Here is a 14,983-nt window from a genome sequence, read left to right as displayed (position 1 = left end):
TTCCTATGATACCTAAGTGAAGTACCTTTCATTTGAAGTATTGATTGTAAATCTTGAACCTGTGGTTCTTAAAATAAACTAAGAAAAAATATTTTTCTATACAAAAACCTATTGGCATGGAATTGTCTAAGACTGTGTGTTCCTCATTTATTGCCTGTGTGTGTACAACAAATGCTTATCACTACCCTCTGATAAGCCTACTACTCGACCACACTACCACAAACTAGAGCATTAGAATTCTCTTTTTGCCACTATCTTACCTCTAAGGGGAACCCTTGGACTCTGTGCATGCTACTTCTTACTTTGAAATAGTACATACAGAGCCAACTTCCTACAGTATGTATGTTTTAGCCCTGTGTCACTGGGACCCTGCTAGGCAGGACCCCAGTGCTCATAGTATGTGCCGAACTGTATCACTGAGGCTCTGCTAACCAAAACCTCAGTGTTTATGCTCTCTCTGCTTTCTAAATTTGTCACTCCAGGCTAGTGACTAAATTTACCAATTCTCATTGGCACACTGGTACACCCATATAATTCCCTTGTATATGGTACTTAGGTACCCAGGGTATTGGGGTTCCAAGGGATCCCTATGGGCTGCAGCATTTCTTTTGGCTCCCATAGGGAGCTCTGACAATTCTTACACAGGCCTGCCACTGCAGCCTGAGTGAAATAACGTCCATTTTATTTCACAGCCATTTTTCACTGCACATACTTAACTTATACGTGTAGGTAAGTACCATCTTGCCTGGCATGTCACCCCCATATTTCACTGTATATATATATATATATATATATATATGTTGTTTTAGTCTGTCACTGGGACCCTGCCAGTTAGGGCCCCAGTGCTCTGTATGTGTTCCCTGTGTGATGCCTAACTGTCTCACTGAGGCTCTGCTAACCAGAACCTCAGTGGTTATGCTCTCTCTGCTTTCCAAATTTGTCACTAACAGGCTAGTGGCTAAATTTACCAATTCACATTGGCATACTGGGATACCCATATAATTCCCTAGTATATGGCACTGAGGTACCCAGGGTATTGGGGTTCCAGGAGATCCCTATGGGCTGCAGCATTTCTTTTGCCACCCATAGGGAGCTCTGACAATTTTTACACAGGCCTGCCAGTGCAGCCTGAGTGAAATAACGTCCACGTTATTTCACAGCCATTTACCACTGCACTTAAGTAACTTATAAGTCACCTATATGTCTAACCTTCACCTAGTGAGGGTTCGGTGCAAAGTTACTTAGTGTGTGGGCACCCTGGCACTAGCCAAGGTGCCCCCACATCGTTCAGGGCAAACTCCCCGAACTTTGTGAGTGCGGGGACACCATTACACGCGTGCACTGTATATAGGTCACTACCTATGTACAGCGTCACAATGGTAACTCCGAACATGGCCATGTAACATGTCTAAGATCATGGAATTGTCACTAGCACAGAACTCGGGTACTGCCAAACTGCCTTTCCGGGGTTTCCACTGCAGCTGCTGCTGCTGCCAACCCCTCAGACAGCTTTCTGCCCTCCTGGGGTCCAGGCAGCCCTGGCCCAGGAAGGCAGAACAAAGGACTTCCTCTGAGAGAGGGTGTAACACCCTTTCCCTTTGGAAATAGGTGTGAAGGGCTGGGGAGGAGTAGCCTCCCCCAGCCTCTGGAAATGCTTTGATGGGCACATACAGGGAGTGCAGAATTATTAGGCAAGTTGTATTTTTGAGGATTAATTTTATTATTGAACAACAACCATGTTCTCAATGAATCCAAAAAACTCATTAATATCAAAGCTGAAATTTTTGGAAGTAGTTTTTAGTTTGTTTTTAGTTTTAGCTATGTTAGGGGGATATCTGTGTGTGCAGGTGACTATTACTGTGCATAATTATTAGGCAACTTAACAAAAAAAAATATATACCCATTTCAATTATTTATTATTACCAGTGAAACCAATATAACATCTCAACATTCACAAATATACATTTCTGACATTCAAAAACAAAACAAAAACAAATCAGTGGCCAATATAGCCACCTTTCTTTGCAAGGACACTCAAAAGCCTGCCATCCATGGATTCTGTCAGTGTTTTGATCTGTTCACCATCAACATTGCGTGCAGCAGCAACCACAGCCTCCCAGACACTGTTCAGAGAGGTGTACTGTTTTCCCTCCTTGTAAATCTCACATTTGATGATGGACCACAGGTTCTCAATGGGGTTCAGATCAGGTGAACAAGGAGGCCATGTCATTAGATTTCCTTCTTTTATACCCTTTCTTGCCAGCCACGCTGTGGAGTACTTGGACGCGTGTGATGGAGCATTGTCCTGCATGAAAATCATGTTTTTCTTGAAGGATGCAGACTTCTTCCTGTACCACTGCTTGAAGAAGGTGTCTTCCAGGAACTGGCAGTAGGACTGGGAGTTGAGCTTGACTCCATCCTCAACCCGAAAAGGCCCCACAAGCTCATCTTTGATGATACCAGCCCAAACCAGTACTCCACCTCCACCTTGCTGGCGTCTGAGTCGGACTGGAGCTCTCTGCCCTTTACCAATCCAGCCACGGGCCCATCCATCTGGCCCATCAAGACTCACTCTCATTTCATCAGTCCATAAAACCTTAGAAAAATCAGTCTTGAGATATTTCTTGGCCCAGTCTTGACGTTTCAGCTTGTGTGTCTTGTTCAGTGGTGGTCGTCTTTCAGCCTTTCTTACCTTGGCCATGTCTCTGAGTATTGCACACCTTGTGCTTTTGGGCACTCCAGTGATGTTGCAGCTCTGAAATATGGCCAAACTGGTGGCAAGTGGCATCGTGGCAGCTGCACGCTTGACTTTTCTCAGTTCATGGGCAGTTAATTTGCGCCTTGGTTTTTCCACACGCTTCTTGCGACCCTGTTGACTATTTTGAATGAAACGCTTGATTGTTCGATGATCACGCTTCAGAAGCTTTGCAATTTTAAGAGTGCTGCATCCCTCTGCAAGATATCTCACTATTTTTGACTTTTCTGAGCCTGTCAAGTCCTTCTTTTGACCCATTTTGCCAAAGGAAAGGAAGTTGCCTAATAATTATGCACACCTGATATAGGGTGTTCATGTCATTAGACCACACCCCTTCTCATTACAGAGATGCACATCACCTAATATGCTTAATTGGTAGTAGGCTTTCGAGCCTATACAGCTTGGAGTAAGACAACATGCATAAAGAGGATGATGTGGTCAAAATACTCATTTGCCTAATAATTCTGCACTCCCTGTATGGTGCCCATCTCTGCATAAGCCAGTCTACACCGGTTCAGGGATCCCCCAGCCCTGCTCTGGCGCGAAACTGGACAAAGGAAAGGGGAGTGACCACTCCCCTGACCAGTACCTCCCAGGGGAGGTGCCCAGAGCTCCTCCAGTGTGTCCCAGACCTCTGCCATCTTGGAAACAGGTGTTGGGGGCACACTGGACTGCTCTGAGTAGCCAGTGCCAGCAGGTGACGCCCGAGACCCCCACTTATAGGCTCTTACCTTTCTTGGTAGCCAATCCTCCTTTCTTGGTAGCCAAACCTCCTTTTCTGGCTATTTAGGGTCTCTCCTCTGCAGTTTTCGGCAGATTAGGAATGCAAGAGCTCACCAGAGTTCCTCTGCACTTCCCTGTTCGACTTCTGCCAAGGATCGACCGCCGACTGCTCCAGGACGCCTGCAAAACTGCAACAAAGTAGCAAGACGACTACCAGCAACATTGTAGCGCCTCGCCCTGCCAGCTTTCTCGACTGTATCCTGGTGGTGCATGCACTGGGAGTCACCTGCATTCACCCTGCACTGGAAGCCAAGAAGAAATCTCCTGTGGGTCGACGGAATCTTCCCCCTGCTAACGCAGGCCCCAAAAGACTGCATCACCGGTCCTCTGGGTCCCCTCTCATCCTGATGAGCGTGGTCCCTGGAACACAGGAACTCTATCCAAGTGACTCCCACAGTCCAGTGATCCTTCAGTCCAGGTTTGGTGGAGGTAAGTCTTAGCCTCCCCACGCTAGACTGCAATCCTGTGTATTTGATTTGCAGCTGCTCCAGCTCCTGTGCACTCTTCCAGGATTTCCTTTGTGCACAGCCTAGCTTGGGTCCCCAGCACTCCGTCCTGCACTGCTCAACCCTCTGAGTTGGCCTCCGGCGACGTGGACCCTCCTTTGTGACGCTGAGCCAGCTCAGGTTCACAAATCTTCTAAGTACCTGTTAGGGTACTTCTGCAGGTGCTGCCTGCTTCTGTGGGGGCTCTGAGTTGCTGAGTGCCCCCTCTGTCTCCTCCAAGGGGCGACATCCTGGTCCTTCCTGGTCCCCAGCAGCACCCAAAATCCTAGCTAGCAAGGCTTGTTTGCGATATTTCTGCGTGGGAACACTTGCAACCTTCATCGCGACGTGGGACATCTTCCATCCAAAGGAGAAGTTCCTAGTCCTCTTCGTTGTTGCAGAATTCTAAGCTTTTTCCATCCGGAGGCAGCTTCCTTGCACCTTCATCTGGGGATTTCTGGGCTCCTGCACCCCCTGGACACTATCGCAACTCTTGGACTTGGTCCCCTTGCCTTGCAGGTCCTCAGGTCCAGGAATCCACCTTCAGTGCCTTGCTGGTGGTTGTTGTTCTTGCAGAATTCCCCTATCACGACTATTGTCATTTGGGGTAGTAGGTGCACTTTACTCCTACTTTTCAGGGTCTTGGAACACCCTGACTGTTTTCTTACAGTCCCAGCAACCCTCTACAAGCTCCCATAGGTCTTGGGTCCATTCGTAATTCATATTCCACTTTTGGAGTATATAGTTTGTGTTACCCCAAGACCTATGTTCACCTATTGCATCCTATTGTAATTCTACACTGTTTGCATTACTTTTCTTACTCTGACTTACCTGTTTTGGGTTTGTGTACATATAACTTGTGTATATTACCTTCTTACTGAGGGTACTCACTGAGATACTTGTGGCATATTGTCATAAAAATAAAGTAGCTTTATTTTGAGTAACTGAGTATTGTGTTTTCTTATGATATTATGCATATGATATAAGTGGTATAGTAGGAGCTTGGCATGTCTCCTAGTTCAGCCTAAGCTGCTTTGCCATAACTACCTTCTATCAGCCTAAGCTGCTAGAAACACCTCTATTCTACTAATAAGGGATAACTGGACCTGGCACAGGGTGTAAGTACCACAGGGTACCCACTAAAAGCCAGGCCAGCCTCCTACAGCATGTATGCCTTTTTTCAGGTCTACAGGAAAAGTTCCTGTAGTTAGTTGTTGATGATTCTTCTTACAGGTGTGGCAGCAGAAGTAGATAAAAGAATGTTCTTGAAGATGTGTGGTGGGCAAGGGTGAGAAGCGCAACCGGAAGGGCTGCCTGCTTTGACCAAATTCATAAATTCACCTTGTGATATGTTTGAAGGACTGTAGAGCTTGGGTTTGTTTATTCTTAGAGGGTATTTTAGGAAAGGGGTTGGTGCTGATGGTTTTCTTATGTTTTAAATAGGAGTCCAATGTGTCTACCTTGGTTGTGTAATGAGTTGCCAGTTTGATTGTGAAATCTTGAGTAGTGGGATGACTTCCTTCCATGGATGTAGGTTTAGCATTTTGAATTCTGAGTAGTACCTTTTTTAGCTTTTTTTGATTGATTTGAATATTGTGTTAAGTTTGTGTAGCTGCAGTTTGTCTTGACTTTGTTTTGAGCCAGGTCCGCTGCAACTTTCTGATTTTGTTGCTTTATCTTTTTAAATTCTGTGTTTCTCCAAGGTGTTGGTTTTTTTTTGTCCTGTTTAGTTTTCTGAGTGGTATTAGGGTATCAAAAGCTTCCTGTAGCCACTCATAAAGTTTTGGAACAGAATTAATTGTTTCTAGATCTTTGTTGGCTACACTACCAATATGGCGGCTCAACTGAGGGAACCGTTGGTCCTATTTCCTTTTCCGACCATCGCATTATAATGCATGATTAAATACTGGGTCGGGTTACACAGCATTTGCGTACACACTGATGTGGAGGAAAGGAAGCTCCCGTTTACAGGCTTGGTTACTTTTCTACTTCACGGTTGGTTGTCTAGTACAATGGGGCTTATACCGTACTTTTCGATCCTCTTAGAAGATCAAATTAAGATCTTGTGACTGTCATGGATGTTTACCTTAAGTTTCAAGTTTGAACATTACCGCACCGGAGAGGATTGCATTATGAGGTGCTCGTTTTTTAGTCAAATGTTTTAAACAACTTCAGATAACCGGGTGATACTTTGGACTTATAGTTCACATGCTCTCAGATGACTATTTTGGCTGGCTGATTTGTTGTGCTTCATGGCTGTTGTGATAACGGCGTGTTCCTAGGGATTGTCCTTCTCTTTTCATTGAGCACTGCCTTCTCTGATTTTTAATAATACTATAAAGTGAAGAGTACACTATGCACAGTTTATGGGTGTAAGGAAATGCCTCCTTGGCATGGTTGCCCCCTGACTTTTTGCCTTTGCTGATGCTATGTTTACAATTGAAAGTGTGCTGAGGCCTGCTAACCAGGCCCCAGCACCAGTGTTCTTTCCCTAACCTGTACTTTTGTATCCACAATTGGCAGACCCTGGCATCCAGATAAGTCCCTTGTAACTGGTACTTCTAGTACCAAGGGCCCTGATGCCAAGGAAGGTCTCTAAGGGCTGCAGCATGTCTTATGCCACCCTGGAGACCTCTCACTCAGCACAGACACACTGCTTGCCAGCTTGTGTGTGCTAGTGAGGACAAAACGAGTAAGTCGACATGGCACTCCCCTCAGGGTGCCATGCCAGCCTCTCACTGCCTATGCAGTATAGGTAAGACACCCCTCTAGCAGGCCTTACAGCCCTAAGGCAGGGTGCACTATACCATAGGTGAGGGTACCAGTGCATGAGCATGGCACCCCTACTGTGTCTAAACAAAACCTTAGACATTGTAAGTGCAGGGTAGCCATAAGAGTATATGGTCTGGGAGTTTGTCAAACACGAACTCCACAGCACCATAATGGCTACACTGAAAACTGGGAAGTTTGGTATCAAACTTCTCAGCACAATAAATGCACACTGATGCCAGTGTACATTTTATTGTAAAATGCACCCCAGAGGGCACCTTAGAGGTGCCCCCTGAAACTTAACCGACTATCTGTGTAGGCTGACTAGTTTTAGCAGCCTGCCACAAACCGAGACATGTTGCTGGCCCCATGGGGAGAGTGCCTTTGTCACTCTGAGGCCAGTAACAAAGCCTGCACTGGGTGGAGATGCTAACACCTCCCCCAGGCAGGAATTGTCACACCTGGCGGTGAGCCTCAAAGGCTCCCCTCCTTTGTGCCAACCCAGCAGGACACTCCAGCTAGTGGAGTTGCCCGCCCCCTCCGGCCAGGCCCCACTTTTGGCGGCAAGGCCGGAGAAAATAATGAGAAAAACAAGGAGGAGTCACTGGCCAGTCAGGACAGCCCCTAAGGTGTCCTGAGCTGAAGTGACTCTAACTTTTAGAAATCCTCCATCTTGCAGATGGAGGATTCCCCCAATAGGGTTAGGATTGTGACCCCCTCCCCTTGGGAGGAGGCACAAAGAGGGTGTACCCACCCTCAGGGCTAGTAGCCATTGGCTACTAACCCCCCAGACCTAAACACGCCCTTAAATTTAGTATTTAAGGGCTACCCTGAACCCTAGAAGGTTAGATTCCTGCAACTACAAGAAGAAGGACTGCCTAGCTGAAAACCCCTGCAGAGGAAGACCAGAAGACGACAACTGCCTTGGCTCCAGAAACTCACCGGCCTGTCTCCTGCCTTCCAAAGATCCTGCTCCAGCGACGCCTTCCAAAGGGACCGGCGACCTCGACATCCTCTGAGGACTGCCCCTGCTTCGAAAAGACAAGAAACTCCCGAGGACAGCGGACCTGCTCCAAGAAAAGCTGCAACTTTGTTTCCAGCAGCTTTAAAGAACCCTGCAAGCTCCCCGCAAGAAGCGTGAGACTTGCAACACTGCACCCGGCGACCCCGACTCGGCTGGTGGCGATCCAACACCTCAGGAGGGACCCCAGGACTACTCTGATACTGTGAGTACCAAAACCTGTCCCCCCTGAGTTCCCACAGCGCCGCCTGCAGAGGGAATCCCGAGGCTTCCCCTGACCGCGACTCTTTGAATCCAAAGTCCCGACGCCTGGGAGAGACCCTGCACCCGCAGCCCCCAGGACCTGAAGGACCGGACTTTCACTGGAGAAGTGACCCCCAGGAGTCCCTCTCCCTTGCCCAAGTGGAGGTTTCCCCGAGGAACCCCCCCCTTGCCTGCCTGCAGCGCTGAAGAGATCCCGAGATCTCCCATTGACTTCCATTACAAACCCGACGCTTGTTTCTACACTGCACCCGGCCGCCCCCGCGCTGCTGAGGGTGAAATTTCTGTGTGGGCTTGTGTCCCCCCCGGTGCCCTACAAAACCCCCCTGGTCTGCCCTCCGAAGACGCGGGTACTTACCTGCAAGCAGACCGGAACCGGGGCACCCCCTTCTCTCCATTCTAGCCTATGTGTTTCGGGCACCACTTTGAACTCTGCACCTGACCGGCCCTGAGCTGCTGGTGTGGTGACTTTGGGGTTGCTCTGAGCCCCCAACGGTGGGCTACCTTGGACCAAGAACTAAGCCCTGTAAGTGTCTTACTTACCTGGTTAACCTAACAAATACTTACCTCCCCTAGGAACTGTGAAAATTGCACTGTGTCCACTTTTAAAACAGCTATTTGTGAATAACTTGAAAAGTATACATGCAATTTTGATGATTTGAAGTTCCTAAAGTACTTACCTGCAATACCTTTCGAATGAGATATTACATGTAGAATTTGAACCTGTGGTTCTTAAAATAAACTAAGAAAAGATATTTTTCTATACAAAACCTATTGGCTGGATTTGTCTCTGAGTGTGTGTACCTCATTTATTGTCTATGTGTATGTACAACAAATGCTTAACACTACTCCTTGGATAAGCCTACTGCTCGACCACACTACCACAAAATAGAGCATTAGTATTATCTCTTTTTGCCACTATCTTACCTATAAGGGGAACCCTTGGACTCTGTGCATACTATTCCTTACTTTGAAATAGTGCATACAGAGCCAACTTCCTACAATGGGCTATAATGTTATGATGTTTTTTTAATGGAGAGGCTTTTGAACTATGGTATGTTGAATTTTTTTGAGTCTCACCCATTTCAATTATTGTTTCACGATTGTAAAGATGGTGAAGGGTTTGCAACAAGCCTGCCAGAAGGCAGTTGACTTTAGTATAAAAAAAATAAACAAGAACAATTGTTTTACTTACAGCCCTGAGGAAGTCATTGCGAATATTCTCGCACGACTAAACACGTGTTGGCTGTAGAATGTTTACTGTTGGTTATTGAAATTTGGAACAACTTTGAAATAAAAGAACATTGGATATATCAGACTGTAGACTGTTTGCTGTTAGCTATTGAAGTTTGAACAACTCTGGAATTAAAAGAAGATGGAACATATCACAGAAACATGGACACAAATCCTTTACTTACAAGTGTGCCTTGAATATCTTAACTATGCTTTGGTATCTGATTCTAAAGTAAGGATTCTGCAGCTAGATATCTATATCAGATGAACAAGTTACTTAACTTGGGAAGTGCATTTTCTGGTAGAGACAGGACCTAGCTGCATAATCCTTAACGACCCTCCCCGCTCTTCGAACTAAGTTCCTCTTTTATCTCGGAAGATTTCAGTATGTAAATCAACTTCTAGAATTAAGAAGTCAGGCATTATTTGACACAAGGGTGTCTCACACTGTTTCAATAGGCAGTTTCTATGTGTGGCTCCACGTGTTGAGCGTGGAAAATAGTAATGGAATAAACTGATAACGTATCGATAAGGGAGTCGTATGGAGTCCGCTGACGTCCCATCTGGTGGACGACATTGATAGAGTTGGGTGATTCTGTACTTGCGTGTGGACGTGCTATAGAAAATGTTTCTGGATCCAGGCTCGTGCCTGCATTCGGAAACATTTCCCGACGGGGAGTATTCAAAAGCAAGGAATTTGCAGCTAGAGCCTGTCTCTACCAGATAATGTGTTACCGAAGATGATATGAAGGTGGCCCCATCTTCGTAGTTCCACATGACTAAATACTGAGACTTCAAAGTGTGCTAACTCATTTGTTACAGCTGCGATCAAGCTGTCAGGATTTATAAAGGGAGATTACCAAATAAGCAAAGCTTGTCCCCCTGATGGTGCCTTACTCCCTGATTGTTATGGCCAGGCGCTGTACCACTAATGCACACAGAGGAAGTGGCTTGTGCAGACACTGTCTGCAAGGGTTTCACAGATGGCACAAAATAGGCATCTCCAAACTAGGGATTGTTAGGGCACAGCACATGCTTTTCCTTGAACAACTGACTTTAACATAGAACTTACACTGGTCCTGGTTCTTTCAATACTTACAACTGAAACACGCCCTGGAGCGTGTGAGGAATGCATCCCATCCACTCCCCGACTATGGGCCAGATGTAGCAAAGGTTTTTACCCATTCTGTGTCTATGGGAAAAAGTGTTCGTACATATGGCCCTATAATCCCCTGGAACCCAAATGTACGATGGGGGTCATTGGTGGCAAACACTTATCCCAACTACACAAGACCCTGGTGAATAACACACCCAATGCCATGACTGCCCAGAGAGACAGATGGGCCACTGACATCTGAGAGCAGGATCAGGAAGACTGGATAGGAGCCAAAATAACAATTAAGCATTTGATGATCCTCACTCATCTCAGATAAATCCAGTTCAAATCCAATCCATAGGGCCTACTTTAAACCCCCTAAGTTATAGCAGATGGGTAGAACCTGGACCCCTGAATGCCTCCATTGTGGTGCTCCCAGTGGGGACTGTTTACAAACCGTATGAGAATGCCTTATCGATCGTACACAAATACTGAAATAGAATCTTCTCCATACTGGGGGAGATGATAGGCTGCTTAATAAAGTGAGACCCCAAAATAGGTTGATTCAGAATATTTCCAGGATAGGATGGCTTCCTGGGACAGCAGACTATGGTAGGGTTCGGGTGCGTACTTGCCAAACTAGACATATACTTGTCAAACAAGACATAACCAAGTACTGGATATCCACTGCGCCCTCACCGGTGCAGGCATGGCTTAGGGGCATGCAATATTGTGCAATCATAGAAAGAGCAGTTTATAAATCATGCGGTTGTTCGCATAAACAGTAGAAAATGGGGCTCCTGGTTCGGCCACCTCCAGAGTACGGGTGGAGGGGTTGGGAACTTGGGTTGAGCCTTGGGAAGATAGGCTACCTGTGTACAGAGCCGACCACTTTGGGAGGTTCGAGGAAATAAAATGGTTTAAAATATGGTCATGCTATACTGTTCTGAAATATAATGAATTCATGATCCTGCCAAATGTAATGCAAATGTGTACTGTACGGATTTCAAAGTTTTAACATAAAACAAATAATTTTCTTAAATAAAAAAAATTACCTCCTCATATACAGTGGCCTTCTAGGTTACTGAGCAGGTTCGCTAAGACAACATGCACAAATGGCTTCTGGGCAGTGTTGGGCATATAAGGATAAATACAAATGTAAGCTTGATTATGCCTTCTTTGTCTCTTTTGCCCTTTACTTTCTCCCTCTGCCCTTTACCCATTCCCCCTCCCTAAAAGTGTGCTTCTGGGAGGTTTGGCACTCCTGCCTTCTTGGTAGCTGAAATTCAGGATTGGTGGGGCTAATCTTTGTTTTGGATGTGGTATATATATTTTTGTATAAGAATGGGCGTCTTTGAACAAGATCGTAGCCTGGATCATGGCATTTTGTATATCTCCAAATCTGAATTTGTTTTCATTAACAGTTATTAGGGTTATTTCTTTCTTGTTGAACTAGACAGGTCAGATTTTTTGTTATTTGTTTTACTGATCACTTCCTATCACCCACCATTATCCTTGCTACAGCCAAAATGGACAACCTTTTATCTCTTCTTCTACCAGCTATACTTCCTTCTCTGTGTTTTAGGGGTTGTGTGTGTTCCCTCTCCCTTCTGTACCAACATATTGGTTATAAGGGGGGAAGAAAGTCAGTTGCGATCTAAATATGATTTGCATCTTCTTTCTCATAAACCTTCTCCCCTCCTACCCGCTGCTGTTTGCCTCCCAGGCTCATTCATTCAAGTTTCCTAGAACTTAGGAGTCAGCAATTTAATTTCTCTGCATAGTGATCATTGCTTTTTAAGTGCATCCTCTGGCTTCTTCCTGGTCAAATTATGATGCCCTTCTTGGTGACCTTGTTGCGTATGCTGTACTCCAAGTTAGTTTCAGGTGTTTCCTCCCATTGCTCGTGTTTCCATGCAGTGTCTGTTTCAGTATCCTCACTCAGTCTGAAGATTTTCTCTGCTTCTCCTATGTCCCTTTTCTTTGACCTTTACAATTGAAGTGGGTACAAAAAGGGGGACAGTATCGGTAGGGTAGCTGAAGGACGTTGGTTATTCATTGGATTCTTTTCTTTTGCAGAGCGTTTTAGTGAAAAAGACTTGGTATAATTGTATTTTATATTTTTTAAACCTGATTTCTTTATTTGACGTGCTTGTTTCATAATGGTCTTTTTTTTTTTTTTTTTGTACAAAAATTTGGAGCCTTGTAGAATCTGTGGGGAGAGCTATTTCTGGTCTTACTGATCACACTGAGTTTGATCTAGTTGTATTTATGGGAACTGGGGGTCGTCGTAGCTGTAATGTCATAAGTTCTTAAATTCTTCAATGCTTTCCCTCTCTGCTTACTTACGCCCTTAATCCTTTTGTTTTTACAGAAACGATAATGAAGGCTCTCCTGTTTGGCTTGTGATACAATGTTTTGCTTCTCTAGTGTTTGGATTTCTGCCCATATTTGTTTGTGTTCTTCTGTATGTGTCCAATGTGAGTTTGAGTGTCCATCCTATCCCTTAGTTCCAACACTTCATCACTGTCACTGCTGGAGGCAAGTCATTAAGTTAGTGAACAGTATACTCATTTTGGGCTGTGATTTCTATTAGGAGGCATTCCAGGAATTCCTGTGATATGTCTTTCTGGCGCCTTTTGGTATTATGTTTCTGATTTTCTTTTGGGTAATTGATTGCCTTTTGCCATGTTCATTCTTTGTACATGCTTGTGGCCAACAATCTTAGACTGATGGTTCTCCTTTGTTGTTCACTCGGCGTAACCCCGATTTTGAGTTTGTAATCCTAAGGAGTTTTGGAATATACTGCCATCTAGCTTAACATGATGCTGCTCTCCAAGCTCTGAACTTGGCAGACTTACCACTTGAAGTCCCGGTGTGAGTGGGAGTAGCCACCCCCATTGTTCCTCGCTTCTTTGTAGATACTGCATTATCCCCATGTCTTGCCTGAGCAAAACAAGAGTCCTACTTTCCCAGTCATTGCTGCCTCACCTGCATTTGAAGTTTTATCCTCTTACTACCTTGGGATGGTGATGTGGAGCTGGAGGTATCTGTCACTGTTTTTTTATGGCCCTGTCACTGGCCCATCCTTCTGTCACTTGCCCATTCCCCCTTAACTCAGAGCTGGCCCTTGCTCGTTCAGTGCCCTAGGTGGAAAGAAATGTGCCACCCTCACTGCTGCTAGTGAATGAGAAAGCAATAGCAGGACCATTTTTTTGTTCAGAGGTCAGTCACTGGGTGATTACTCCTTGGCCCCTCTCCCAATTCACCTTAGTTTATCTGCGTCACACTAGTGCGTGTTATAGGTTGGGAGGATGGGTTTGTTGATGCATGGCCAGCGTGAAGTGTGTGGGAAATGATATGGGAAGTAAGGGGCTTAATGGGATGTAAAAACATCAACTGTGGCATGTAAAAAAAAAAAGACTAAAAGCAGTTTAATCTAAATCTTTGGAACCAATTGAGAAGAACTCTGTTGCTATTTGCAGGACCTTCATGCAGACAGCTATGTGCACCCATCTGAAGATTGGTGCCCTGGGCCTAATCCTGGCTCATCCATGCCAAAAGACAGCTTCATTCCACCATGCCAAGCTTCTTGGTCCTTCCCTGGGATAGATTACTCCTCGCGGGCCATGTTCACTTTCTTTAGAGATATGCAGTATAAATATCAAGGTATAAACCATGGTAACACAATCTGCACCTGAAAAGAATGCTGTGTCCATATGAAGCAAACAACTGTTTGTCTTTCTACTGTAAGCTTAACGAAGCAGCTGAATATCAGTGGAATGTTTGGTTGTATGTTGCACATAATGTCCACTTGACAGTATGTTTATTTTATGAACGGTAAACAGGATGAGCCGTGAATAACAAACTGTGGCTGTACTTTTGACTTTTGTGATCAGACTGCTGTCTTCAAGCTTGTGTGTCTGAACAGTATTAATTATTGCAGTTTAATAGATTTGCCCATGTTTCTAATTTGCTTTTCTTTACAGCGATTACCACCTTTTGAAACCTTTTCCCAGGGACCTACACTTCAGTTTACTCTTCGATGGACAGGGGATTCAAATGATAAATCTACTGCACCTGTAGCCAAACCTCTTGCAACTCGAAACTCTGAATGCCACCCACAAGAAAATAGACTTAATCCACTCAAACCTACACCAACCATAGGTAAACTAATACTATTTGCAATTCATCATTTGTGATTGTGTGTTTTAACATTGTTAGTGGCCTCAGTGATTTATTTTGTTTTGAGTACCATTAATCCATCTTTTCTGATGTGTATACTTCCGTGTGCAGACTCTTCACCTCTTGAATATTCTCCAGGTGCCATAGTGGGTCTGGAAAAGTTGATATAGCTCACCCACACCATCAGGGGTGTCTCATGGCACAAACTACTCTGGAATCTCCTCAGACAAAATCTTGGAGCCGGGTCTGGCACGCCCAGTACGCTGATGTCAGTTATGTTTTTTTCAAACATGATTCTGAAGTTTAGCATGTTGGCCTTAGGAACTCTGTGCACCGTACCACTGCTAACCGGTGCTAAAGTTCTTGTGCTTACTTCCCTAAACATGGTTTGATTG

At 45.1% G+C, this 14,983-nt stretch overlaps 1 protein-coding gene across 1 annotated transcript in view; it reads left to right on the top strand.

The window, feature by feature from the left end:
- SUZ12 (SUZ12 polycomb repressive complex 2 subunit) overlaps positions 1-14,983 on the top strand; it is a 628,949-nt gene that overhangs the window by 324,312 nt on the left and 289,654 nt on the right. The window contains exon 10 of the mRNA XM_069199996.1: positions 14,393-14,570. Within this exon, the coding sequence (XP_069056097.1) occupies positions 14,393-14,570 (178 nt within the window). The remainder of the gene's footprint in view (positions 1-14,392; positions 14,571-14,983) is intronic.

This window comes from Pleurodeles waltl, chromosome 7, assembly GCF_031143425.1.
Source record: "Pleurodeles waltl isolate 20211129_DDA chromosome 7, aPleWal1.hap1.20221129, whole genome shotgun sequence".
Classification (NCBI taxonomy): Eukaryota; Metazoa; Chordata; class Amphibia; order Caudata; family Salamandridae; genus Pleurodeles; species Pleurodeles waltl.
The sequence above is the reverse complement of the archived record's forward strand: the minus strand, read 5'-3'. Positions and strand labels throughout refer to the sequence as shown.